This window comes from Heterocephalus glaber, unplaced genomic scaffold, assembly GCF_053883595.1.
Source record: "Heterocephalus glaber isolate CG9 unplaced genomic scaffold, H.glaber_assembly_v1.0 deba00001497, whole genome shotgun sequence".
NCBI classification, from domain to species: Eukaryota; Metazoa; Chordata; class Mammalia; order Rodentia; family Bathyergidae; genus Heterocephalus; species Heterocephalus glaber.
In genome coordinates, this window is record NW_028258320.1 from 38,041,858 (window position 1) to 38,069,526 (window position 27,669).

General features: G+C 35.6%; 1 protein-coding gene across 4 annotated transcripts in view; it reads left to right on the forward strand.

The window, feature by feature from the left end:
- The window catches only part of Lipk (lipase family member K), a 49,937-nt gene extending 22,306 nt beyond the window's left edge, over positions 1–27,631 (forward strand). Inside the window, exons 4-11 of one of the 4 annotated variants that reach the window (XM_087184872.1) lie at positions 322–520; positions 1,418–1,527; positions 2,608–2,744; positions 13,296–13,442; positions 15,927–15,998; positions 17,559–17,630; positions 20,193–20,281; positions 23,495–23,725. In XM_087184872.1, coding sequence (XP_087040998.1) covers positions 322–520; positions 1,418–1,527; positions 2,608–2,744; positions 13,296–13,442; positions 15,927–15,998; positions 17,559–17,630; positions 20,193–20,281; positions 23,495–23,588 — 920 coding nt within the window. In that variant the 3' untranslated portion in view covers positions 23,589–23,725. Of the gene's footprint in view, positions 1–321; positions 521–1,417; positions 1,528–2,607; positions 2,745–13,295; positions 13,443–15,926; positions 15,999–17,558; positions 17,631–20,192; positions 20,282–23,494 lie in introns of all 4 variants that reach the window. The other 3 variants (XM_087184873.1, XM_087184871.1, XM_087184874.1) reach the window with 3 other exon arrangements.
- The last annotated feature ends 38 nt before the right edge of the window (positions 27,632–27,669 follow it).

The window sequence follows — 27,669 nt, forward strand, 5'->3', positions numbered from 1 at the left end:
ATTTCTTGATAGCAGCCATTCTTTCTGGGGTGAGGTGGAATCTCAGTGTTGTTTTCATCTCCATCTCTCCAATGACCAGTGATGTTGAACATTTTTCATATATTTATTTGCTGCTTTTACTTCTTTGTCTGAGAAATGTCTGTTCATTTCAGATGCCCATTTTTGAATTGGGTCTTTGAATTTGGGGGGTCTGACTTTTTTCAGTTCTTTATATATTCTAGTTAGTAGTCTTTTGTCTGAGGTGCAGATGCTAAAATTTTTTTCCCACATTGTAGGTTGTCTCTTAGCTCAGACATGAAATTCTTGTTGCTTGTTTTGCAGTTCCAAAGCCTATTGTATATTTGCAGCATGGCTTAATTGGATCTGCCATTGACTGGATTTGCAATCCACCCAACAACAGCTTGGCTTTCCTTCTGGCAGATAATTGTTATGATGTATGGTTGGGAAACAGTCGAGGAAACACCTGGTCCAGAAAACACATGAATTTGTCACCCAAATCGTCAGAATTCTGGGCCTTCAGGTAAAGAAAAACCTGCTGATGAATTAAGTGTGTACTTTGCTCATTTATGTACATGAATACTCACTTTTTTCCTCTATTCAAGCTCCAAAGAAAAGCTCTCATTATTGCATTGCTGTTTGTTTTCAAACCTTCACTTCCGTCCTGGTGTGGGTGTGTCCTGATCCCAGAATGGCTAGAGCTGAGTATTCCCACAGCAGAGCCTGAATGAAGGTGCTGTCTGCTTCAGAAGCGTGACCTACTCAGTAATAGGGAAAAACCCACACATTTGCATAGTGGCTAAGAAACATGCCTTAGAGATCAGCAAAGCTACTTGGTTCTTAATCTCCTTCCTACTTTCTGGAAATCATTGGTATTTTTTAATTTCGCACTCCAGGGTCCTTACGTCACTGCAATATTGCAAAGGACAAGATGATTCCCTGAGTATTTCCTGAACTCTACACTGAATCCTAAGCACCTGAGGCCATTGATCAATTTACAGATTATCAAAACTTTTCCCTAGAAATACTGATTCAGTTCAGTCTGGGCTGAGATCTGAAAATCTGTGTTTTGAATAAGCATTCCAATTAACTTTTTTCAGAAGAGATTGGTGCATCTGCTATAGGAGTAAATTAAATATTAGTAGGCTTACAAGAAAAGTATCAGTAGGACTTTATAAATCATATTTTTCTGAGTCTAGCTTTTTAAAATGTTTCTTGCTATCAAAGTGACAACCTTAAAAGTTGCTCAGATGCATTATATAGCATGCTAACTCTAGTCTTATATTAACAAAAGCAAATTTATGTATTTACCTATTGAATGCATTGACCTATTTCAGGCCATACAATGAATGTATTTACCTATTGCAGGCCTAACAATGAGATGTCTTTTCTGATTATTGTTGTTTCTTTTCTTGGACAGTTTGGATGAAATGGCTAAATATGATCTTCCAGCCACAATTGATTTAATCATAGAGAAAACTGGACAAGAGCAACTCTGCTACGTGGGCCACTCCCAGGGGGCCACTATAGGTATATTTGGGGCAGATGTGATAAGAATGTCTGCTTTACCATATCTATGGAAGGGGTCAATTGTTTCTGTGGAAAACTGTTTTCTCTGGGTGGTTTCTGAAGAGTAAACAAAACAAAGATGATAATAGGAAATTGTTAGGTAGGCCTGAAAGAGAATATTCATTTATTTATTTGTGTACCCCACAAGCATTGTGAGACACTGGGTTACATGCTGGGTTAGCAGAGATAAATATAGTATCCATACTTTCCTTGGAGATCTCACAGTCTGGAGAAAGACACCAAAAAGAAAGCAGAAAATTATAAAACTGTTTTTGAGGGCCAGGGATTTAGCTCAGTGGTTCCAGCACCTACCTTGAAAGCACAAGGTCCCAAGTTCAATTCATGGTACCAAAAGAAAAAAAAAAAAAAGTAAAATAAAAATGTAAAAAAAAAAACCAAAAAACTGTTTTTGTGCTACAATCAGTGTGACTTTTTTTACTACTTTTGGTCTGCACTTGGGTAGACCAGATGTGAGTAGACTGTGTTGGCAGTGCCATGAGGCACCTCAGTCCTCTCACTGTTGTTTGCTTTTCTTTTTGGATACTACATACAACTGAGACCATTATGATCCATGATTATGAGACCATTGCCATCAATATATGTGTGTGTATTATGAATCATCCTCTAAAGATCTTATTATCCTCATTTGCAAACTGAGAACACAGAGATGCATACCAAGAAGGTAACTTCGCACAACTAATGAGTGGGGAGCCAAAGTTCTAGCTCTGTTTTGTCTGACATCAGACTATGGTCAAACTTGTGACCTTAGAGATTAGTCAGACATATGTCCACAGGGGATGCTTGAACCTTCTATTCAATACTTTGTGTATAAGTAGACATGCTTTCCCCAGGGACAGGAAACTCGCTTTAATATAAATTGGCTAATTCTACCCTTGGGAAATTTAGAAATTCTTCCCCACAAAGTGGTAATTACTCTGAATTGTTTATTTTGCTTTATTTTTAATGTGGCTGACTTTATTATCACATAAAATGAAGAAATAATAGTTTAAATCTATCAACTATAATCTTCCTGGCTTTCAGCTTTCATGGCATTTTCTACAAATCCAGAACTGGCGAAAAGGATCCAGATATTTTTTGCACTGGCACCAGTTGTCACTGTGAAATACACTCAAAGTCCTTTCAGAAAATTTACAAATCTTTCCAGGCAAGTCCTCAAGGTATGAGACTTCCTCATGTTTAAATCTGAAGTAACTATCTGAAGTAAGTATCTCTATTTCTATCAACTTCAAGAAAAGACAGATGACATTTTACAAACATCTGAGGATATGATGATGAGTGCTCGAGGTATCCATGCAGGCTTATTGATAATACACAATTTCATTAGCAAGGTTCAGGGAGCTTATTCTGATGCCATGGGTGTCTTCATCTATGTCTAGAAGTTTCCTATGTCACTCCTCAATTACAGCTTAAATGAGATTTGATGTGTTTGTTTGTTTGTTTGTTTGTTTGAAGGAACCTCCATTTTGTATAGTGGCTATATCACTAATCTACATTCCTAACAGAATGTAAGTTTTCTCTTCTCCCTAGTTCCTTACCAGCACTATTTATCTTTTATTCTTTTGATAAAAGCTATCTATCTTAACTGGAATGAAGTGAAAGCTCATTGTGGTCTTGATTTGCATTTTTCTGATGATTAGGGATGTTGAACATTTCTCCATGTATGTGTTGGTCATATATATATATACAGTTTGCACACATTTTCTCCCATTCTATAGGTTGTCTCTTCATTCTGTTGATTGTTTCATTTGCTATACAGAAGCTACTTACTAGAGTTTTGTAATATATTTTAGAGCCAGATTTTTCTTTGATTAAGGCTAGCTGGAGTGCTATATGCCTCACTTATCTGTATGTCAAGTTCTTTTCCCCTCCTTGGGAAGTTTTCTGCCATCACTTCTGTGAAAAGTTTTTTTATGTCATCTGCACTCTCTCCTCTTTCTTCTTTGATTCCAGTCAGTCTTATGTTATTCTTCTTTGCATCGTCTAGCAGCTGCTGGATTGATTTCTTGTGTTCCCTTACAATTTCAAAGCAATTTTTCTTTTCCTCCTCACTAATTGCAATCTTATCTTCTATATGTGAAATTCTATCCTCACATTGGTTCATTCTGCTGCACAGACTTTTGATGGAGTTTTTAATCTCTTGGAAATCTGTTTGTGTCTGTTTTATGGATTCCATTTGTTTCCAGTGTTGGGATTCCATCATGTTCCTCAGATCCTCTATTTTTTTTTATCTGTGTCCTCTCTAGATTTATTAATCATGTCTTAATCACCATGAGCACAATCTTTGCTGTCATCTGAGTAATTATTTCTGATTTCATTTTTCCCGGATCCTCTTTTGTTGCCAGTTCAGAGAGTCCAGGTCGTTGAGTATCATAGTGTTCCATCTCATTTCCCTTTGGGGTTGCTGTAGGTGATCTGGAACTCTGTTTTTGAGGCTTGTTTATGTGTTTTCTCATTTCCACGGGGGGGGGGGGTGCTTCTGGTGCCCACGTGGCTCACCTTCTCTGCCCTAGGAGCTTCCTTCTGGGTGCTGGGACCGGCTGAGCTTCTCTGCCCTAGGAGCCTGGGATGGAGGCGGGGAGCTTCCTTCTGGGTGATGGGACTGGCTCACCTTCTCTCAGAAGCATAATCTTCTGGGTTTATTCTTTTGGCTTGAGTTTGCTTTAGTTACTTACTTTATTATGGTTCTTCATGAATTTTAGTAAGTTTTAGGCTCTATGAAGAGTGTCATTGATATTTTATAGAGGTGGCATTGAAAGATCACTTTGGGTAGTACAGACATTTTAACAATGTTGAGTCTTCTCATACATGAACATGAAATGTCTTTTTTGTGTGCATCCTCTTCAATTGCTTCCATCAGGGATTTATAGTTTCCTGTACAGATTCTTCTCATGTCTTTGACTAATTTTATTCTAAAGTATTTTATTGTTTATAGATATTCTAAATGGGATTGCTTTCTTTTTTCTTTTTTCACATAATTCACTGCTAGCCCATAAAAACATTACTGATTTTTGCATGTTGGTTTTGTGTCCTACAATTTTGTTGAATTCATTTACTGTTTCCAGTAGTTTTAGAGGGAATCGCTGGGGTTCTTTCTATATAACATCACATCATCTACAAACAATGACAATTTGAATTTCACCTTTAAAAGTTGAATACCCTGTTATTTCTTTGTCTTGTATTATTGCTCTGGTTACTTCCACTACTGTGTTGAATAAAAGTAGTGAGAGTTAGGATCCTTGTCTTATCTGAGATCTTAGAAAGCTTTCAGCTTTACTCAGTATGCTAGCAGTAGATTTGTTAAATACGATCTTTTTTGTGTTACTTTTCCTTTTGTAGATAACTTGCTCAGAGTTTTCATCAGAAAATGTTTGGTTTTACCAAATACTTTTTCTATAACTATAGAGGTGATCGTGTGGTTTTTGTTCTTGTTTTTTTGTTTGGTTTTTTTGTTGTTGTTGTTTTTGGTACTGGGGATTGAACTCGGGACCTTGTGCTTGCGAGGCAGGCAGTGGAACCACTGAGCCAAATCCCCAGCCCTGGTTTTTGTTCCTTATTCTGTTCATGTGGTATATCACAATTATTCATGTTTATATGTTGAATCATCATTACATCCCTAAGATGAATTCCACTTGATCATTGTGAATAATCTTTGTAAAGTATTGCTGTATGTGGTTTGCTAGCATTTTCTTAAGTATTTTTCATTTGCTTATCAGGGATACTGATTAACCTTTAGCTCTCTGTTTTGTCATGTCCTTGTCTAGTTTGAGTATCAAGGTAATTCTGGCCTCATAGAATGAGTCTGGAAGAATTGCTCTTCGTTTTTAAAAAAAATAGTTGAACAATAATTGGTTTTATTTATTTAAATACTTGGTAGAATTCAGCAGTAATGCTATCTGGCCCTGGGTTTTTCACTGATAAGCTCTTTATATTTGTGATTCATTCTTGTTACTTTTTATTGGTCTGTCCATGTTTCTATATTTTTAAGATTAAAAACTAGTAAAATGCACATGTCCAGAAATTTGTCCATTTCTTCCAAGTTATCAAATTTTTTGGCTCATAGTCGTTTATAATAATCTAAAACAATCCTTACACTTCAGTGGTTATATCTCTTTTATTTGTATCTGACTTTACCTATTTGAGACTTTTTGTCAATTTTATCTTTTTGAAAAACTGGTTCATTATTTGACATTTTATATACTGTTAAACTTTCTATTTTGCATGATTCTGCTCTGATTTCTATTATTTCTTTCCTTCCATTAATTTTGAGTTTAGTTTGTTCTTATTTTTCTAGTTTGTTGAGGTGCAACAACAGATTGTGTTTGAGATGGTCCTGCTTTTTTGATGTGGGCAGTAATTGCTCTAAAGTCATTTACTGCTTTTGCTATATCCTATGAGTTTTGATTTGTTGTGTTTCCAGGTCCTCTGTTTCATAAGATTTTAAAATTTCCTTCTTAATTAGTTCCTTGATCTACTGATTGTTCAGGAGTATGTTGCTTTATTTCCATGAATTAATTTAGTTTCCAAAATATTTCTTGTCACTGATTTGCAGAGGTTTTTTGCATTGTGGTCAGAAAATATAATCAATATGAGTTCAATTTTTAAAAATTTGTTGAGGTTGTTTTTGCGGCCTACCATATGATCTCTCCTGGAGAATGGTCCATGCAGTGTCTTTCTTTTCACTGGTGCTATCATTTCTTCTGCTTATTCCTCTTGCCTTCCTCCCTTCTTTCTCAGATCATCCTTTCAAAGAACTAACTCTTCAATTCATTGATCCTTTGTATTGTTTTTCGGTCTCAGTTTCATTAATTTCTGCTCTGATCTTTATAACATTTCTTCTATTAGTTTCAGATTTAGATTGTTCTTGTTTTTCTAGGACCTTGCATTAGTAGCTTACATATTTAAGATCACTCTGTTCTTTTAAAATGTGCATTCACAGCTGTAAACTTCCCTATTAGAACTGCTTTTATTGTGTCCAATAGATTTTGATATGTTATGATTTCATTGTCATTTGATTCTAGGAGTTTTTAAAAATTTTTTCCCTGATTTTTTTTGTGATCCATTACTTATTTAATAATGTGTATTATTGAAATTTATTATTTAATCTCCATGTGTTAGCATAATTTTGTTGCTTCTTTTGCTGTTGATTTTTAGCTTCATTCTGTAATGATCTGATGTATGCAGGAAATTATCTTATTTATTTTGTATTTCTTTAAGCATGCTTTATGGCCTAGGATAAGGCCTATTTTGGAAAATGTTCATATACTATTGAGAATAACATGTATTCTGTTATTGGAGGAAACCCTGAAGATAGCTGTTAAGTCCATTTGTTCAGTGGTGTGGTTCAACTCTGATATTTCTTTGTTGATTTTTTTTGTTAGGTTGACCTATCTAATTGTGAGAGTGGGATATTAAAGTCCCCCACTATGTGTTGATATTCACCTATCTTTTCAGTCTAATACCGTTTGTTTTGAGGTTGAGTATGCCAACGTTTGGTGCATAGATATTTACAATTGTTATCTCTTCATGTTGAATTGTTGCCATTACCAGTATGCAGTGACCATTTTTGTTACTTTAGATCAGTTTTGACTCGAAGCTTTCTGTGTCTGAAAATAAGACAACTACTCCTGCTTGGTTTTTGGCTCTGGATGGTTAGAATATTGTTTTCCACTTTTTTCTTCTCAGTCTTTGTACTTCTTTTTGTTACTTTTTTTTTGGGGGGGTACTGGGGATTGAACTTTGGGGCCTTGTGCTTGTGAGGCAGGTGATGGAACCACTGAGCTAAATCCCTGGCCCCTTTGTACTTTTTTTTGGATGAGCTGTGTCTCTTGTAAGCAAAATATGGTTGCTTTTTGTTTTTAGGTCACATCTTCCAGTGTGTATTTTTTAATTGTGAAACTGAAACCATTCACATTGAAAATTATTATTATAAGGTATTTATTGAATCTTTTCATTGAGTTATTTTTTCAGTGCTGATTTATTTAATTTTTAAATTTTTCTTTAATTATTTTTTCCTTTTTTTGTTTTGTTTTGGTACTGGGGATCGAACTCAGGTCCTGGTACTGAGGATCGAACTCGGGTCCTTGAGCTTGCGCAGCAGGCAGCAAAACCACTGAGCTAAATCCTTGGCCTTTTTCCTTTTTCTTTGCCTAATTTGCTCTGGGTCTTTAGAGCTGGTGGCTTCTCTGGCTCTGCTTAGGATTCCCTTAAAGTATTTTCTGCAAGGCTAGTTTAATAGGTACTTTTTAAGCATTTTTTTTGTAATGCTCTTTACTTCTTTGTGAATTTTGAAGGCTAATTTATAGAATATGAGCCTGGGTTGACAATTGTTTTCTTAGGGCTTCAGAAAGTTCACCCCAAGTTTTTCTGGCCTTTAAGATCTGGGCTAGGCAATTCACACTTATTCTGATAGGCTTGCCTTTATAGGTTATTTGCTATTTTTTTTGAACTGCTTTTAGTGTTCTCTCCTTTTATTAAATTTCTGGAATATTGATTATGATATTTTGTAGACATATTCTTTTCTGGTCATGGCAATTTGGAGTTCTATATGCCTCTTGTACTGGAATATTGAATCCTTGCCCTAGATTTGGAAAATTTCCTTCTATAATTTCAGTGAATACATTTTTAAAACCCTTTGAGCTGTCTTCTAATTTTTCCTTTAGTCCTATAATTCTAAGAGGTATTTTTGTTTGTTTATATGAGACAGAGTGTCTCTATGCAATTCAGCCTGGCCTCAAACTTGCAGCAATCCTCCCAAGTGCTAGGATTGCAGCCTTGCACCATTGTTTGTTTGTTTGAGTCATCTAGCAGTTGCTAGATCTAGCTTGCATGGTGACTTGTTTTTAGGGTATCACTGAGTTTATGATCTATATCTACCTTTTCTTCTATATCTGACACTCTGTCCTCACATTGCTTAAGTGTGCCATCCATGCTTTCCACTGAATTTTTGTATCATATATTTCTACTTGCTTTCTTTTCATATTAGTTAATTCTTTACCAGAATAGTCACTCATTTATTGTTTTGTTTAACTCAAATAATTTATTATTTGCTTCTTCTTTAAGCTCATTAAATATTTTATTGGTAAAATCTTTTATCTGCTTTATTAAATCTTCTTTGAGCACATAAACATCTTAAACACTGGCTTATAAATTCCTTTTTTAAAAATTTCTTTGACATTTTGACCATTTGGTTTTTTACTTCTTTGCTTATAGCTTCCTCTACTTCAGTATGAATGAGATCAGCTTTGAGAGGCTAGGGGTTTGGGGAGACATCTTACTGTCTTTCTCATGCAATGTTGATGACACAAAGTCAAGACATATAGGCACGCAGTAAAAACCAATTAAAAGCAACAACTATGCTACCATTGAAAATAAAAGATAAATCAACAAAAATAGAGTCAAAGACAAACTGGATGTTGATATACCTTATGAACCATTAATAGGTACAACTATATCATCCTTAATGATAGAAAAGAGATCTGCACTAATAATGTGGATACAAAGATACACAAAGTATTGACATACAATAACTATCTACTAAAAGCAACAATTATACTAGAATTAACAATAGAAAAGAATTCAGCGATAATAGCATAGTCAAATAAGTAACTACAAATTAATGAAGTTTAGAAGTATTAATAATGAAAATGAAGAAGTGGGGGAAAGGAAAAATGAAAGAATTAAACTTTGAAGTGAAAGGAAAGGAAGACTAGAAGGAAGAGAGAAAAGTAAGATTAAAAGCTCCAATTAAAGAGTAAAAGCAAGTTAATAGAATCAAGTAAATGTAACAGAAAAGGGCAAACAAAAAAAAAATAAAAAAATAGGAAGAAGAAATGAAAACAAAAAAAAGATAGGAAAAAAGAGACAACCCCCCCCCCCCAAAAAGAGAAATGAGTCCAAAACTTCCTCCATGTATTTGGGTGAGTGGTTTCTTTCCAGGGCCTGTTCCATTGGAATTCACCAGATATGGGTAAGGGATAGTGAATCACAACTAGGGCCTGTCTTGTTTCCATGACTACCTTTTGCTGTATGAATGCTCAGTCCCACCCCACCTTTCTTGTTGAGTATGGTCGGTCAATGGTGTTTCTCTCTAGGATAGCTGACTCTGGACTTAACTTCTGTTTGTGAAAACAGAAACTCCTCCCCAGGAGCTGGAGTTAGTGTTCCAGACTGTTTCATTCTTTTCTCTGCATTATCTTCAATTTCTCCATTTTCTCTGTGGTTTCTAATTTTTTCTGTCAGTTCTTTCTTGATTCTTGGAGCTGTATTTCTCTTTCTTGTCACTACGTTGTTTTCTAGGTATCGCAGTTCCGGGTCCTGCAGAACCTGTATTTTGCTGCTGGCCTTTACTCTGCCATTTTAATCTCCTTTCTGCCTGTGTTCTTATCGTTCTACTTTCTTTTTGATATATAGCTTACCTTGAACTTTTGCTCACTACTCTTTCTCTGTAATGCTCAGAATTTTCAGGACTGGCTTCATTTCTGAAGCTCAAAATAAGAACCTGAGGCTCAAAAAGGCTAAGCAACCTGTCTTAAATATCCCAGCTAAAGAATAATGGAGTCAGAATTTGAACCCAGGTCTGACCAGGCAACTCAAGGTCAATGGTTTTGCTAATGTGTAATGGTTCCTTCATTTTTTCAATGCCAACTTGAAGAAGTCTAGGTCTTCAGAGTCACATGCATAAAGGTGCCTAGTTCAGGAGGCTGCTAAGGGCTGAATCTAGCCCATGTCCTGCTTGGCAAGTCATGTGTTCTGGCAGGGGGCCGTATTTCTAGACAATAGGATACCACTAAAAGAGCACTAAAAGAGCTACTAGGAGCCTGTCTCCCTAATATTATGTGATTAAAATGCTCCCTGCAGAATCAAATTGGAATTACATCTGCAAGTTAGTGCAATTGTACCCTGCAAGTAGGTGCTGTCTTTCTGGCTAGCCTGCATTGCTATATATCTTTTAGGTGAGCGTAAAGGAACAATTATTTGTCCTTAGTTAAATACATAGTAGTGGATGCTGGGGATCTTCCCCAAAGAATTAAAAGAATCATACCACAGTGATATATGTGCACCCATGTTCATAGCAGCACAGTTTGTAATAGCTAAAACTTGGAAGCAGCCCAAATGCCCATCAACTGGAGACTGGATAAAGAAAATGTGGCTTTTTTATAAAATGGAGTACTACTCAGCCATAAAAAATGAGAAATTAGAGACATTTATAACTAAATGGATGCACATTGAGGTGATACTCTTAAGTGAAATAAATAGGACACAGATGTATAAATACCAAATAGTTTCTCTGGTGTGAGAAACTGAAAGTGTAAATAAGGACTAAATGTATAATAGGTAATGTGAAATAGGAAGAAAAGGGGCAAAGGGGAAGGAAGTGGGAGGGCTAGGGGAAAGGATAGAAGGGAATGGGATTAATATGAGAAAATGGAAAACTAGGAACAAAATCTTTGTAAATAGGGAGGAATGGATGGGTTGAAGGGAGGGCTGGGCAAGGGTGAAAAATAAGAACCAAGAGAGACTATGTAAAGGTGCAAATTTCCAATGATGAATGTCATTATATTGTATACCTAAAATGTACCAATGATTAGAATGAATAATTGATAAAACAAAATAGGAAGAAAAGGTCCAAAGGGGTAGGGGTAGTGGGAGGGGCAGGGGAAAGGAAAGAAGGGAAAGGAAAAATGAAGAGAAATGGAAAAAATGGAAATAAAGTCTTTGTAAATAGGGAAGGGTGGAGGGGGTGAAGGGCTAGGAATGGGGAAAAAATAAGAACCAAGATGCATTATGTAGAGGTACAATTCCCAATGAGAAATGTAATTGTGTTGTATACCTACAATGTACCAATAAAAGAATTTAATAAAAAATAATAAAAATAATTTTTTTGAAAATACACAGTAGTGGAATACAAAAGTGGAATAAAATCAGAACCTATCATGCTTGTTCACCCTATATTTGGGAAAATAGATTATAAGAGCAGAGAACCAAGGCCCATAATGGTAGATATAACCTTTTCCTTCACATCATATTCTTATCATTGATTACTTCTTTGAATGGTTTCCTTTCATATATATTTTTTTGCCAAAAATGGATAGAGAAGTTATTGGTAAATGAACAATAAAATGTTAATGTTCAGTGATTAAACTTCGATCCTTCCTTTTACTTCAATTATTTATTCATGTGACAGTATATTTAGGTTGTCACACTTGAGAACATTGAGTAGATGTCAACATTCTTTTAAAAGTTTTATATTATGAATGTATACTGCCTACTATTATTAAATTTTCAGGGCTGGGGATTTAGCTCAGTGGTTCCACCGCCTGCCTCACAAGCACAAGGACCTGAGTTTGATCCCCAGTACCAAAAGAAAAATTTTTTCTTATGGACAGCTAGGAAGAGTTAGAATTTATTAAGCAATAAATCAATTCTCTATGTTAGTCAAAAGTTCTAGCAATTGTGATAAAATGAAGTGACCAGACTAAATTGGAGAATATCTGAAATGATCTATTAATATTTTCTAGATCTAAGGAATTGAGAAATATGAACTGGTTTAACATGTGGTAGTTCTTCCCTTCCCTTTCTTCTCATCTTCCCTCCTTTTTTTCTCCTCATGTTTTTCTTTTCCATCTTCCTCTCCCTCTCTCCTTCCTCTCTCTTTGATACAAACAGGAATGTTAATTAGATTCCAATATTTTATGTACTCCATTTAAATTTTATAAAATATCAAATATTCTATTAAATAAGGATTCTGTTCAACCCCTCAACCAAACAATTTTTCAAACTCAGAATTCAAGAAGTTATACCTAATAGGAATTTGGTAGATTTCTTATAAGGTCTTACAGTAGACTAGCACATTAAAAATAAATGCTAGTTAGAATATTGTTTTTTAGTTATAATTGCCAGTTAATAAAAGATTCCAGAAGAAATGTATGCTAGCTTTCACTGTAATTGGATGGTTCCAAGCATTTTAAGAACCCCAAAAATGTCTTTTCACCTTATATCTAATTTATTATTCTAAGATTATAAAATAAGCTATTTCAAAGCAAAGATGAGATTGGATTAGTATATACAGGAATTAGTTATTGATTTGTGTTATAATATGAAGACTCTCTTAAGTTCATGTCTTTCTTAAATTCAAGAGCTACATTCAACTCACAATCTTGCCTGAAATTTCACTAGTAGAGATTCATTTCTTTGGGTTAAACTCTTGTCCCTAGAAGGGATTAATTAAAAGATTCTGGAAGTGTAGCTCATTATGTCTGTACTGTCGATAATTATTGTAACAGTTAACTTTTGTAATATTTATTAGGTGCTAGAAACTTCATAGTTGTCTTTTAAATATGATGTTAACTTTGCAACAATTCTACCTAGTAGATGTCAATTTTCCCATTTTATAGTTGAGAAAATCCAGGAGAATAGAAATTACATTATAAGAGACAGAATCCAGAATCAAACGTAAGTATGCTTGACTCCACAGCCTTACCCATTTCCTATAGAGACCGGTCTTTGAGAGTATGTTTAAAGATTCTTAAGGAAAGGCAACTAGAGGTGAATTGGGAGGACTACAAAGACAAAATTAAATAAAGTTCCATGGTTTTATTGATTACCAATACTGAGCAGCTATTGCCTCCTGCCTGATTCTTGACTGTGTTTCCACTCTTTCTTCCCTCAACGTTCATGAGATTTGATGGTGCTTTAAATCAATCTTGCAGGCATTGTTTGGTGACAAAATATTCTCCCCTTACACACCATTTGACCACTTCATTGCCACCAAAGTGTGCAGTAAGAAGATATTCCATCCCGTGTGCAGCAAGTTCCTATTTACGCTAGCTGGATTTGATACAAGAAACTTAAACATGGTATGTATTAGTACTTGAATCTGAGAATGTGATAGTTTTGTAGCACACAGGTGATGGAAGTTCACTCTAGATTGTGTAGAAAGCACATTTTAAGGTCTCTTTTTTGTCTCATGCAATGTAATTAGTATCTCTTGGCTCCCAGACCACGTCTGAGACTCGCCCAGCTGTCATAGGAGGATTTGAGAAAAATCTTTACTGCCAGAAATTCTCACCAATGCTTGATGTTGACTAAAATGCAACCACTAAGTCTTTCTCTTAGATTAGGGCTATGGTTTTAGCTTGGTGTATCTGGATCTTATCTCTTACCTACTGAACTGGGATGGGATTCCAGACATATGTGTTTTTACCAGTTTTCCATATTGAAGGGTTGTTTAGAAATAATTCTTTTGTGAGTAACTCCTTATTCAAAAGAGATAAAAGGATGGGCTTTTCAATTACAGGTAGAGATTTATTGTTTAAGGGTGCCTGAGAGGGATCAGTGTTGGGATTCATTATTTCTAAATTAATTGAGATTTTTCCTATCCAAGTTACTACTCTCTGACTTAAAGAATAAGATGTAAAAAGAGAAAAAATTACTGTTTATTTCCTAGGTAGAGAGGAGCTATGTTTGAAACCAGAGATGAGACAGAGCTGAAGACGATCTTCATTTATCTCTCAGACTACTGTTCAGAGCCTGGTCTCACCCTATCAGTGGGACCCTGATTAAAACTTTCATTGCATTCAAGCATTTTATAAAGCACTTTTTAGTCAAAGCATACTTGAACCACTGTCTTTCCACATTCCCCTCTCTCTTTCTCAATTTTCCAGGGAAAGTATGTTTATCACATAGATGAAAGCATATTATATAGATAAAATAGGGTTATGTTAGCAGAGCTAAGTAAAAAGAACTTTATGCAAACACAAAAGAGAAATTTTAAAAGTACTCCCTTGACTTGTTCTAAGAGTATGATAAAGATATCTTTACAAGTTATCACCCTCATCTATTTATTGGAAACCTTGACTGTCCATATATTTGTACATAATCATATCACCTTTGCTTACTGTAAAGATTGGATTGGGGAATATTACATACCTGCAAAAGTATTTACTTTAGTGAAGTATATCAGGGGTACATTGCAGCTTTTGTAGAACTTTGAAAAAAATACATATGTCCAGAACTCAACCCTGAAGATTTTACTTTTATTCAATAATTTAAGTACGTATATTTTTTAAAGCTCTAAGATGTTTCTGATACTCATTTTGGTAAAAAAAAAAATTAATAACTTCTTGTATCAAAACTGCAATTGAAAATATGACCCTGAACAAATCTAAACATACTGGATGAATAAAGTATCAAAATGCTCTGTAGGATATTTGAGACATTTTAAAAATCAAGCAAACAAAAGGAAATATTCAGATATGTTCTCAATGTTTTTAAATCAAATCTTTCTCCACATATTCTTTGGAACTTAACATAGGGTGAAGGAGGTCATTGTGGCTTTTTTTTTCCATTTAGTTTATTGGTACATTTTAAGTATACAATACAGTTACATTCATCATTGGGATCTTGCACCTTTGTATAATGTATCTTGGTTCTTATTTTTTCCCCTTCCCCTGCCCTCCCTTCACCCCCTCCACCCTTCCCTATTTACAGAGACTTTGTTTCCATTCTTTCCTTTTCTCACATTTTTTCTTTTCCCTTCTTTCCTTTCCCCTTCCCCTCCCACTTCCCTATTCCTGTAGACATTTCTTCCTATTTCACAATATCAATTATACATTTTGATTCTTATTTACACTTTTAGTTTTTCACACCAGAGAAACTGTTTGGTATTTACACATGTGTGTCCTATTTATTTCACTTAAGAGTATGGCCTCAATGTGCATCCACTTAGCTATAAATGTCTCTAGTTTCTCATTCTTTATGGTTGAGTAGTACTCCATTTTATTTTTTTTAAAAAACCCACATCTTCTTTATCCAGTCTCCAACTGATGGTCACTTGGGCTGTTTCCAAGCTTTAGCTATTACAAACTGTGCTGCTATAAACATGGGTGCACATATATCACTGTGGTATGATTCTTTTAATTCTTTGGGGACGATACCAGGAGGGGGATAGCTGGGTCAAATGGGACTTCAAACCTAGTTGTTTGAGATATCTCCATATTGATGTCCACTCACTGTGGCTTTTAATCCTTTGACCTCATGCATTCTTGGAGCTATGTGAAATGAGTCTGGAAAAAAATGTGCATTATCTTCTCTCTTTAACCAGTGGTAAGCTCTCTGTGGTGTGCATAAGGTCACTGCCTAGGACAGAAAAACAAAGCTGGGGGAGCAGAAATTTCTTAAGGATGGGCTTCTGTGGTTACTATGTCTTCAGAGAGTATGGTGTATATTTTTCCTAACTAATAACATAATAAAAATAAAATAGAAGACATTCAAATTTCTATCAAATATTCACTAGAATGATTATATGATTAGCCTGCAGATAAGAAATAATCTCTTTTCAGAGTCGCTTGGACGTTTATTTGTCACAGAAACCTGCAGGAACGTCTGTTCAGACCATGCTGCACTGGGCCCAGGTATGTGCTTCCACATGCAGCTGACTGACACTCCTATGTCTTTGTGACATCCGGAGGAGTGCTCCCTGGGACTTCACCACTGGGTTCTGCAGGCACCTTGGGAGCACTCACCTTGATGATTCTGGAATTAGCAACGACTCCTGATTTTGGTTTCCTTTGATCCCTTTATTTTCCCTGTCTCAGTGTCTGCCTTATGAGCCTGGTTCCCACATGTTCTGACCAAGCTCTGATTCTTAGATTATCTCAAAGGGCCCTTCCAGGGAAGGCTTGCATTTTCTCTTTTAGAAAATCAGCAGCTGCAGTAGAACTTTATATAAAATGATACGGTCTGTTCCAGAAAGACCTGTTCATCTTCCAGTTTACATATGATCCATTTCAGAATAATGAAATAATGTTTTATTTAGAGCAAATTAAATTCTAGGGAGGGATTTGAATAGACTAATAATTTCTGTTTTTACCCTGTTAAAATTTTACTTGCTTTATTATATTACTCTATATTTGACAAGCTCAGAGATAAGACAGATTCAATTCATATAGCTTCTGAGCCAAGAATGTGTGTGTGTGTGAGTGTGTGTACATGTGTGCTCATTCTTTCATTGCGTAAATTTTACCTGTATTCTTGGCCAGTGGCATTAGTCTCACTCCTTTTGAAGAGTGAACAAAATATATGTCATCAGGCCAAGTGTCCCAAACACCCAGCCTAGCATTATATTGCTTCCCACACACCCCTCAGCTTGGCCCTGCAGATGGGAGAGACAAAACAGCACCATATCTCACACAGAAAAGTGAGGATCTCAGTGGATGAACATGCGTCCCAAAGGCAACAAAAAGGTTTAAAGATGGAGAATAGAGTAAACTACTTGATGAGGTGAATAAGACATAAGATTGTTTAAATAGTAGTAGTTTAACTTTTTCCCCATATTTTTATTAATGCACATTTGTTATACAGTTTAATGGGTTTCATTTGGGTAGATTTGTACTTGCACATAACATATTTTAATCATTAGTAATTTTTAATGTTGGAAATGTATAGCTGGTGACCAAATACATATATATATTTCTATATCTATAAGTATACATATATATATATCTCTCTCTCTTTATATATATATATATATATATATATATATATATATTTCTAAAGCCACGATACTAGACACATTTTTTTTTAAAAGTGTAGGGGCTAAAGATGGAGCTCAGAGACAGAGCAACTGTCTAGTATGTGTACTTACCCAACATATGTTAGGCCTTTGGGTTCAAGTTCTAGCATTGTAAAGAAAAAGTTGATGCACATCCTCCTAACATTTAAAGCCATTGCTGTCTGAGGATTTACATGAGAAAAACTATCGGGGGAATAACTTGTGCATCAGTTTTGTGAATTAATATCCATTTTATCAACTTTAATATATGACTGATGAATCTTTATTGCTATTTAGCTTATGTGACAAAAGAGTGGGGTATAATATCACTCTTCCTAGTATGTTTCTTGCTTACTGACTTTAAATTTTCATCCTTTCCCTATATCATTTTAATATATTTATTACTTTTGTTTTATCTTAGATTTTAAATTCTGATCAACTCCAAGCTTTTGATTGGGGAAATCTTGATCAAAACATGATGCACTTCCGCCAGGTACAATAATAATAATAATCACAGTCAGTTGTACACTGCAAATTAATTATTAAAAATTGTATCCATTTATTAAGTACATACTTAATCCCATTCACTGCATTGGATGTTGCTTATTGCTGCTATCATATACTGCTTATTAGGTTTTAACTATGTCCCATATAATTATTTCTATCCTCACAATGATCTTGCAAGGTAAATATTACTATGTCCATTTTTTTCCCAGAGGATCAAAGTGGTTAGGTCAATTGTCAGATTTATATAGCTAGCAAACAACCAGAATGTGACCCAGGGATTCCTGGGTCTAAAGTCCAATCCCCCTTCCATGTTTCTTTCTTCTCAACAAAAACTTTTGGCATTTAATTAAAACCATGTTTGGAAGAGAAAATGAAAGTACACAATCTTCATTATTAAAACATATTATCTAGGGGCCGGGGTTTAGCTCAGTGATTCCGCCACCTGCCCAGTAAGCTCAAGAACCTGAGTTCGATCCCTGGTACCAAAAAAAAAAAAAAATTATCCGACTTCTTATGTCTCTAAAAAATAAAATAACGTTGTTCTAATCATTCTTTGAGATGCCATTTGCTAATCACTTTTTAAAAAACTAATATAATTAAAGATATATCCATCTGAAATATCATCTTTAGGAAGAATTAACAATACCTGCCAGGGAATGGTGTTAAAATATTTGATACTGTCTTTGAAGATGGTGCTATCTATCTTTTAGAGAAAATATTCTATATAAAAGAAATTGTACATTGTTATTTTTCACCAATATGTAAGGATATCCAATAATTATTTTAGCTTCTTCTTTTTTTTTTTTTTTTTTTGGTACCAGGGATCGAACTTGGGTCCTTGCACTTGTGCAGCAGGTGGCGAAACCACTGAGCTAAATCCCCAGCCCTATTTTAGCTTCTTGATAAAACAAGCTCAAACTGAATATGTAGTCATCAATATCAGTGATACATGAGTTTTTCAAATATGTGATATAAAGAGTTGGAAATTTTTTAAATGATTATTTTCAGTGTCATCATAACTATAATGGTAAACATACATAACACCAACTGGTGTAAAAAAAATCTATTTCTTCTCTTAACCTGCTCTAGTTATATATGCCACATGTATGCTGTCAGAGTTCCATTTTCCTTTGTAATTAATAAATTTTTGTCCTAGCAAGAGTATGTATCTTCTTCAGAAAAAACGTTTTAGATGATGACCTCAGAGACCAGCTTGGATGAAAGTTGGATCACAGATATTAGCTTTACCATTGTGGTCACAGATTGGATAAAATAATGATGATATAATGACTCAGGTTCAGTTATGGGCCTTTTGCTTGGAATTTCTTGGGAAGAGAAAAGGAAAATCCAAAACAGAGAATGAACTCTGTACATGTTTCAAAAGCAATAACCTTAATCACAACTATAATTGAAAGCACTGTAAACTAGATGGCTGCAATTACCAATGTCAATCACCCATAATCCTTTATTGCTAAGAAAGTAAAACATTTTTCTAAATAAATATATGCAATTTTAATTGTCAAATTTTAAAAAGTTTCTGGCCAAAAGCTATCAGATATCATTTGAATCCAAATATTAATATTCATTTTTTGTGATGTCATTTTCTAGAACTGGTTTCATCCTTAGTAAAGCAATGAACTCACTGGAGTAAAGGAATTCTGATTCAGGGACTCTTGACTCACTTTGTTTATCAAAGCTGGTGATGTTTGTTGCTTTCTCTATTGTTTTTCTGTTCTTCATCATTCTTCATCTCTACATTTAAATATTAACACTTTGTACTCTCCTTACTGAGAAAACTGTAGTCAAGAAAAGCAGCCTCTTCTTTCACTAGTTGCACTCTACCTTTGAGGCCCTGAGCTAGGCTTTCGGGAGCCCATCTTTCCCTTGTATGAGGAATGCTAAATTGCACTTATTTCCTCTCTGCCCTTTGCACTGGGTTCTCAAAGCCACATATTTTAATTTACCATTCTCTCTCCTTTTTTTTTTTTTGGTACCAGGGAACGAACTCAGGTCCTTGCACTTGCGCAGCAGGTGGCAAAACCACTAAGCTAAATCCTTGGCCCTACCATTCTCTCTTAAAACTTATATGCAAGAAAGGCTTCCTACTACTATAGAGAAAGTGATAGTCTTAGAATATTTAGTAATCCAAAGACCCAGGCACTAATCCATCAAATGAAAGTTACACCCAACCTGACTATAGCAGTGGGCTCTGCCTGCATATCACTTTCCTAAGGGAACTTGAGGTACATAGTTACCTGGTCAGGTTCTCCTCCAGGCTCATTTCTATTGCTATAAGAAACCTCTTCCAGGCCAGTGTAACAGTTTCCTTTGGTACTATGCCTTTATCTTTATTCATTTTATCTTTTTTGTAATCTTTCTATCACAAATAACTAAGGTATGTTACTCCAATTGAGTTGACATAATAAAATGCAATATATTAGGAGATTTAATTCATAGAAATTCATGTTCTTGCAATTCTGAAGGGTGTGTGGCCAAAATTAGGGAGCCAGTATGATGGGTTCTAGTGAAGACTCTTCATGACTTTCAGATGGATGGAAGTCCTAATGTGTGTCCGATATGTGCTCCTGGAGAAACAGAGGAGAGAGGCCCTGTATGTGAAGAAATGTCCTCTTTTATGTAAGACTTCCAATTCTGTTGAGATAGAATCCCATTCTTATGACCTTTTAAACCTTAATTACCTCCTAAAACGCCTGTTGCAGTTAGAATGAAGTTTCAATTTGATGAGTTTTGGATATTCCCTAGGGATTGGTGGAACACACTTCTAAATCTGTCTGGGTAGGTCATGATGGCATGGCCTTGGGGTCTATGTCTGGTCCTTCACTTTCTGCTCTCTGTTGCCCTGCTTTGTTTCCTGGATGCCATGAAGTAAAAAGCTTCACTCCACTGTGCTCCTCTGCCTTGAGGTTTCTGCCTTGGAGCCTGTCAACCATATGCTGAATCTCTTAAAATATGAGCTAAATTAATGCTGGGTATTGTGCCTTAGCAACAGGAAAGATGACTAACACAGAAAATTTGTACTAGAGAAGTGTAGTCATTGCTGTACCTGACAGTGAGGTTTAGGGGCATTTAGAACAGATTTGCTGGAGGAGTTCGGAAAGGTTTGGAGATGAAGGCTAGAGAAGTCTTCGAATCCAGTAAGCAGAGCCTGATGGGTAATTCTGTTTGAAGTTCAGAAGATCAGAATGCAGACATTAAAGACTAGGCTCACAAGGTTTCATTTATGAACAAGGACTCCACTGGCAGTTGGACTAGAGGCCACATGTGTTACACTTTGGTAGAAAATTTGTCTATATTTTCATCCACATTCTGAGACTTTTCAGGATGCTATGACTAAGGGCAGTGGGCTAATTCATCTGACAGAGGAAATTCAAGACACCCCAAGGCTATGACATTGGTACTGCTGGCTACTTTTAACAAGATTTATAATGAGAATTGGGGGCAAACAGCAGAGCAGAAAAATTTTAAAAACTCAAATTTTGCCCAAAAGAAATAGATTGCTATTAAAAAGAAAGCAAAATATTTTGTATGGAGACCAAAAGAAAGATGTCTTGAGATCATCTCAAGAGTCAGCAAGACCTCACCCATTACAGGCTTAAGGGTACAAAAGTGTTAAATTCTCATTTTAGAAGAGAGTCCTTGGGACACCTGCTCAAGGAAGGCCTCTTAGAAAATTGGTTCCTTGGGATTCCTTTCACCATGCTCAGTCATCGAGGTGCTCAGAGGCCACTGCAGCCATGGTTCAAGGGAGCATGGCTACTGCTTCTGGTGACAGCAGACTTTGGTATCATCCACGTGATTCTGGTTTTACTGGTATGCAGAATGAAAGAATTATGGGGTAAAGGAGACTTCCACACAGACTTTAAAGGAAGGCCTGGAAAACCAAGCAAGGAGCCCCTGAGAAAGCAGTGTATGAAGCAATGGGAATAAAGAGAAAGATGAGGTAGAGAATCCAAGAAGTCAAAGATGCTAGGAACATGAAATGTCTGCCAAGGATATCTTCAGGCCATAAATGAAACCAGTCCAAGAGAGAAGGTGTGTGTGTTACAACTGTCAAGGACACTGAGATGGAGTCACCCTTTGGAACTCACAATTTGCCACCATGTGCCCTGGATACCAGATACGGAGCTATGGGACTTAGTATTTGCCAGGTTGAATTTCAGTCCTGCTTTGACCCAATTTTTTCTGTCCCCTTGTTCCTCCCTTTGGCATGCCAATATTTATCCTGTGCTATTGTGCCTTGGAGTTATATAACTTGCTTTTATTTTTGCAGAGGTTCGCAGCTAAGAGTTTTCCTTAAATATCAGAAGGGAATTGGAGTTTCAAAATATGCTGGAATGGATGAGACTTTGGGAAAGGGATTATTTTATTTTGGGTTTTATACAGTACAGTTGTATTATGTTTAGACAGACATATGCACTTGATATTGCCTTGATTTGGAGATTAAATATGGTTTAAAGAGATATGTTTCAGTAGCAAATTAAAAAGGAGTGGTATATAGTAGTTAAAAGGGAATTTCAAATTTTTTTTATCTAAGTGTATCTGGGTGGGTCATGGAGGTATGGCCTTGGAGTCTATGCCTGGTCCCTCACTACTTCTACTCTAGCACTGTTCCCCTGTTTCTGTTCCCTGAATGCCATGAAATAAGCAGCTTTGCTCTACCATGCCCCCTGTCCTGTGGTTTCTGCCAACCATGTGCTGAATCTTCTGAAAGAGTGAGTTAGTTAAATTAAACATTTTCTCCTTTGATAGTGGATATTGAGTATTGTGTCACAGTGGCAGAAACCTGACAAATACAAGTCCTGTCTCCAAATATCATCACGCTGAGGTTTGTGGCATATGACTTTGAAGAATTATCAGTTCAGCACACAGCTTATAATAATCAAAAAATATTCATTGCAAGTAACAAAAAACAACTAGTTTATGTTTCAAAGAGAAAAGAAGTTCTGGCTTTCTACACTACAATGTAGTAGTAAACTGGCAATAGCCAGGGACTTAAATGATACCATCAAGTCTCCCTTTTCCTGTCCCTCTTCCTCTCTTTGTTTCATTTCCTCTCAATTCTCATTAGAGATGCTTGTTTCCATTTTGAAGTTCTTTCAAACATGGTGCTAAGATGGTGAATATAGGTACTTAGTTCATATAGCTCTTGTAATTTCAACCCCAATAAAAAAGCCAGGACATTCTCAATAGCCCTAACAGAAAGACATCTGGGACAGTTTCAGCGACATGCCCATGTCTCATACAATCATTATAACATGAAGAATTGTTGGCAAGACCTGGTCACTTGGACCAGGAATTGTATTATATCAGTACAGGAAAGAAGGAATAAAGGAAAACTTACTGGGAATCTCCCACCGTATTTCTCTATAACAGACTAGCTCCCTTTATACATCATACTTCAAGTGTTGGTTTTATACATTGTTATAAGTACTCCCCAAACAGAGTTGCTGATATCTGAGTGTCAATAATCCTATTGAGCCCAGATTTCTTCACATGAGAAGGGACATTTATCCTACCCAACATTTTGTTTTAAGAAAAAAAATGCACTCTCAGATAAAGTGCAACCTGAAAAATGCTTTCACATATTTCTAGGAGAACACTCTTCTTTTAAGATCTTTTTCCATTTTCTGGGCAAGTAGAATGTAATGGTTGTCTTCTTGATTTGAAATTCATATTATTGTATTTCAAAGGTTTTTAACATTTTAATGATTCTGTATCATTAAGTATATGCCAATTACACACTTTTAGCATTTGAAAAACTTACTTAACAACTGATAGTTGATATTACTTTTGTAATGTAATTTTTTCTATTTTTTTCATTATATTTAGCTTACACCTCCTTTATACAACATTACTAAGATGGAAGTTCCAACAGCAATATGGAGTGGTGGACAGGATATTGTGGCTGATGCTAAAGACATGAAAAATTTACTCCCTAAAGTTGCCAACCTTATTTATTACAAAGTGATTCCACACTACAATCACATGGATTTTTACCTTGGACAGGATGTACCCCAGGAAATTTACCAAGATCTAATTAGATTGATGAAAGAACATTTATAAAATTAAATACAGTTTCTTTCTTTAATCAATGGGTTTTTGTATTAATAAAGAGGTAGGCAAATCTTAAGGTGACTCTCAATAATTTTGACCTTCTGGTGTCCCCTGGGCTTCAGTGATGGTATGACCTGAATCTTACTTCTAGCCAACAGAATAGCAAAAGTGGTAGACATCATACCCTCATTTACATTATATAAGAAATGTGATGGGATATCATTCTCTAATTATATTTCATTATACTGTGTCAGGCACATGCCTATAATTCCATCACTCTGGGAGGCTAAGACAGGAGGATTTCAAGTTGAAATCCAACATGGGCAATTTAGTGACTTAGCAAGATCCTGTGTCAAAATTTAAAAGGCTGTGGATAGCCTAGTGTGAAGGCCCTTAGTTCAATCCTTGATACTGAAAAAAATACTTGTAAGTAGATAAGAGCCAGAGATTGTCCTTTTGGCCTGATAAAATAAATAGATGTATTGAGGAAGCCCACACTGCAAAGAATGGTGCGTGGCTTTTAGAATCGTCCTATTAACTTGCTGTTAAGTAACAAAACACAGAGCCCTCAGTCACATAGTCACATGAACACGAACTCTGCCTAAACCTGCTTGAGCATGAAAGTCTATCATCCACAATAAAGCCTGCCATTGTGAAGAAAGCCTTGACAACAGCCTGTGAGACCCTGGAACAAGGACACTGCTACATCATCTAAACTGCTAATCTACAGAAACAATGAGATAATGAATATTTATAATTCTAACCTTTCTAACCTGCTAAATTTGTGTTAATTTGTTTTCAACAATGGTAAACTACTTCTACTAATTATTGTTAATGTATAGTAATTATGTAATTAGTATGATAAATAAATTTCATTTTATTAATTCTAAATTACAGTATATGCTGCTATATAATCCTATGATACTGTATTATGTATAACATTCTATTCATATATTTTATGTTATATCATAATGTACAATATATTTTTTTTTTCCTCTGGTTGAAAGTTTTCTTATTTCATTTACTTTCTTTTGGTCTAATGTACTTCCTTAAGCATTTGTTTTTCATATCTTGATTTACTCAGTGTTTATTTGTCTGAAAAGCCTTCATTTCTAAAGGACTTTTTTCTGAGAATAGAATTTTAGATTGAGGTGGTTCATATTTTACTTTTCCGGTGCTTTTTAAGTGCTGTTCATTGTCTTCTGGAATAGATAATTTTTTGATAAGTCTGAGTTTCTCATCTTTCTTTTTACTTAATGCACCTTTTTTCTTTGTTTTAAAAAGTTTCTATTTATAAATTGTGTTACCTTTGCAGCTCTATGACAAAATACCTGAGATAAACGATTTTAAAAGAGGAGAGATTTTTTTTTGGCTCATGGTTTTAGAAGTTTCAGTCCATGGTCAACTTGCTCCATTGCTTCTGGGCATGTGATGAGGCAGAATATCATGGTGTGGGGTGCATGTTGGAGCAAAACCACTCACCTCATGGCAGCTGGGAAGGAGAAAGGCAGGAAAGTGTTCCATATATTCTTCAAGGGCAAGTGCCCAGTGACTTACTTCTTCCAATTAGGCCTCTCCTCATAAAGTTTCCACCACCTCCAGTAACACCATCAGCTAAGAACCAGGCTTTCAACACACAAGCTTCTGGGGGATACTGAAGATCTAAGCCCTATGTGGATGATTTTCACCAATTTGAATCAGATGAGCCTTGTTGTGATTTTGATGTATAATGCTGCTTCAACATTCATGGGCTTCAGTAGAGTAGCTGGATACAAGGTCAACACTCAAAAAACAATAGCCTTCTTGTACACAAATAACAGGCTCACTGAGAGAGAAATTAGGGAAACAATTCCTTTTACAATAGTGTCCAAAAAAATGAAATATCTAGGAATCAATCTAACAAAGGAAGAAAAGATTTCTACACTGAAAACTACAGGACTCTGAAAAAAGAAATCGAAGCGGATACAAGAAAATGGAAAGACATCCCTTGCTCCTGGGTAGGAAGAACCAATATAGTGAAAATGGCCATAGTTCCAAAACTACTATATAGATTCAATGCAATGCTGATTGAAATTCCAACAATATACTTCACAGAACTAGAGAAAACAATCCAAAAATTCATTTGGAACCAAAAGAGACCTAGAATAGCAAAAGCAATTCTAAGCAACAGAGATATGGCAGGGGGTATCACAATCCCCAACTTGAAACTATACTACAAAGCTACTGTGATAAAAACAGCATTGTACTGGCAAAAGAACAGACCTGAGGATCAGTGGAATAGATCAGAAGATACAGAAGCAACTTCAGACATACTCAGCCACCTCATCTTTGACAAAGGAGCCAACCACCCTCATTGGAAGAAAGATAGCCTATTTAATAAATAGTGTTGGAAAAACTGGATTTCAACCTGCCAAAGATTGAAACTAGACCCATACCTATCACCATGCACTAAACTAAGATCGAAGTGGATTAAAGATCTGAATATTAAACCAGAAACACCAAACTTGCTGGAAGATAAGTTAGGTAGAACTCTTGAAGACAGTGGCATAGGAAAAGACTTTATGAACAAAACCTCAGTAGCACGGGAACCAGCACAAAGAATCAACAACTGGGATCTCATCATATTAAAAAGCTTCTGCACTGCAAAAGAAACCATCAATAGAGCTAACAGACAACCTACAATGTGGGAAAAATTTTTTAGCAGCTATACCTCAGACAAAGGACTACTATCTAGAATATATAAAGAACTGAAAAAAAATCAGGCCCCCCAAAATCAAAGACCCAGTTCAAAAATGGGCATCTGAAATGAACAGACATTTCTCAGACAAAGAATTAAGGCAGCAAATAAATATATGAAAAAATGTTCAACATCATTGGTCATTGGAGAGATGGAGATGAAAACAACACTGAGATTCCACCTCACCCCAGAAAGAATGGCTGCTATCAAGAAATCAACCAATAACAAATGCTAGCAGGGGTGTGAAGAGAAAGGAACCCTTCTCCATTGCTGGTGTAGCCACTGTGGAAATCAGTATGAAGATACCTCAAAGAACTAGGACTAGTGGTCCCATTTGACCTAGCTATTCCCCTGCTGGGTATCTTCCTAAAAGAATTAAAATAATCATATCATAATGATTTATGTCCACCCATGTTTATAGTGGCACAGTTTGTAATAGCTAAAGCTTGGAAGCAGCCCAAGTGCCCATCAACTGGAAACTGGATAAAAAAGGTGTGGTTTTTTTTATAAAATGGAGTACTACTTAGCTATAAAAAATGAGAAACTAGAGTCATTTATAGCTAAATGGATGCATATTGAGGCCATACTCTTAAGTGAAATAAATAGGACACATATGTGTAAATGCCAAATAGTTTCTCTAGTGTGAGAAACTGAAAGTGTAAATAATGATTAAAATGATTAAAATTAATAATTGATAATTTGAAATAGCAAAAAAAATCCAAAGACGAAGGGGTGAAGGAAGGGGAAGGGGAAAGGAAAAAATGGAAAGGAAAAATTATGAGAAAAGAAAAAAAAATGGAAATGATGTCTATGTAAATAGGGAAGGGTGGAGGGGGTGAAGGGCACACAGGTAATGGAGAAAAAATAAGAATCAAGATACATCATGTACAAGTACAAATACCCAATGATAAATATAAACGTATTGTATACCTAAAATGTACCAATAAAAGAACTTAAGAATTTAAAAAAATTCATGGGCTTCTTGTATCTGTGGATTTATAGCTCTCATCAAGTTTGGAAAATTTCAGGCCACTATTTTCTCAAATAGTTTTGGTGCCCTCTCTTTTGGATAGATCTCTCTATTATCCATATGTTAGGTCACTTGGTACTGACACAGTAGACTCTGAAGTTGTATTTTCCAATTATATGCCTTTGTATGCTCCATTTTAGTTTCTGTTCCTATGGCTTCACATTCACAGAGGTTTTTTTCTTT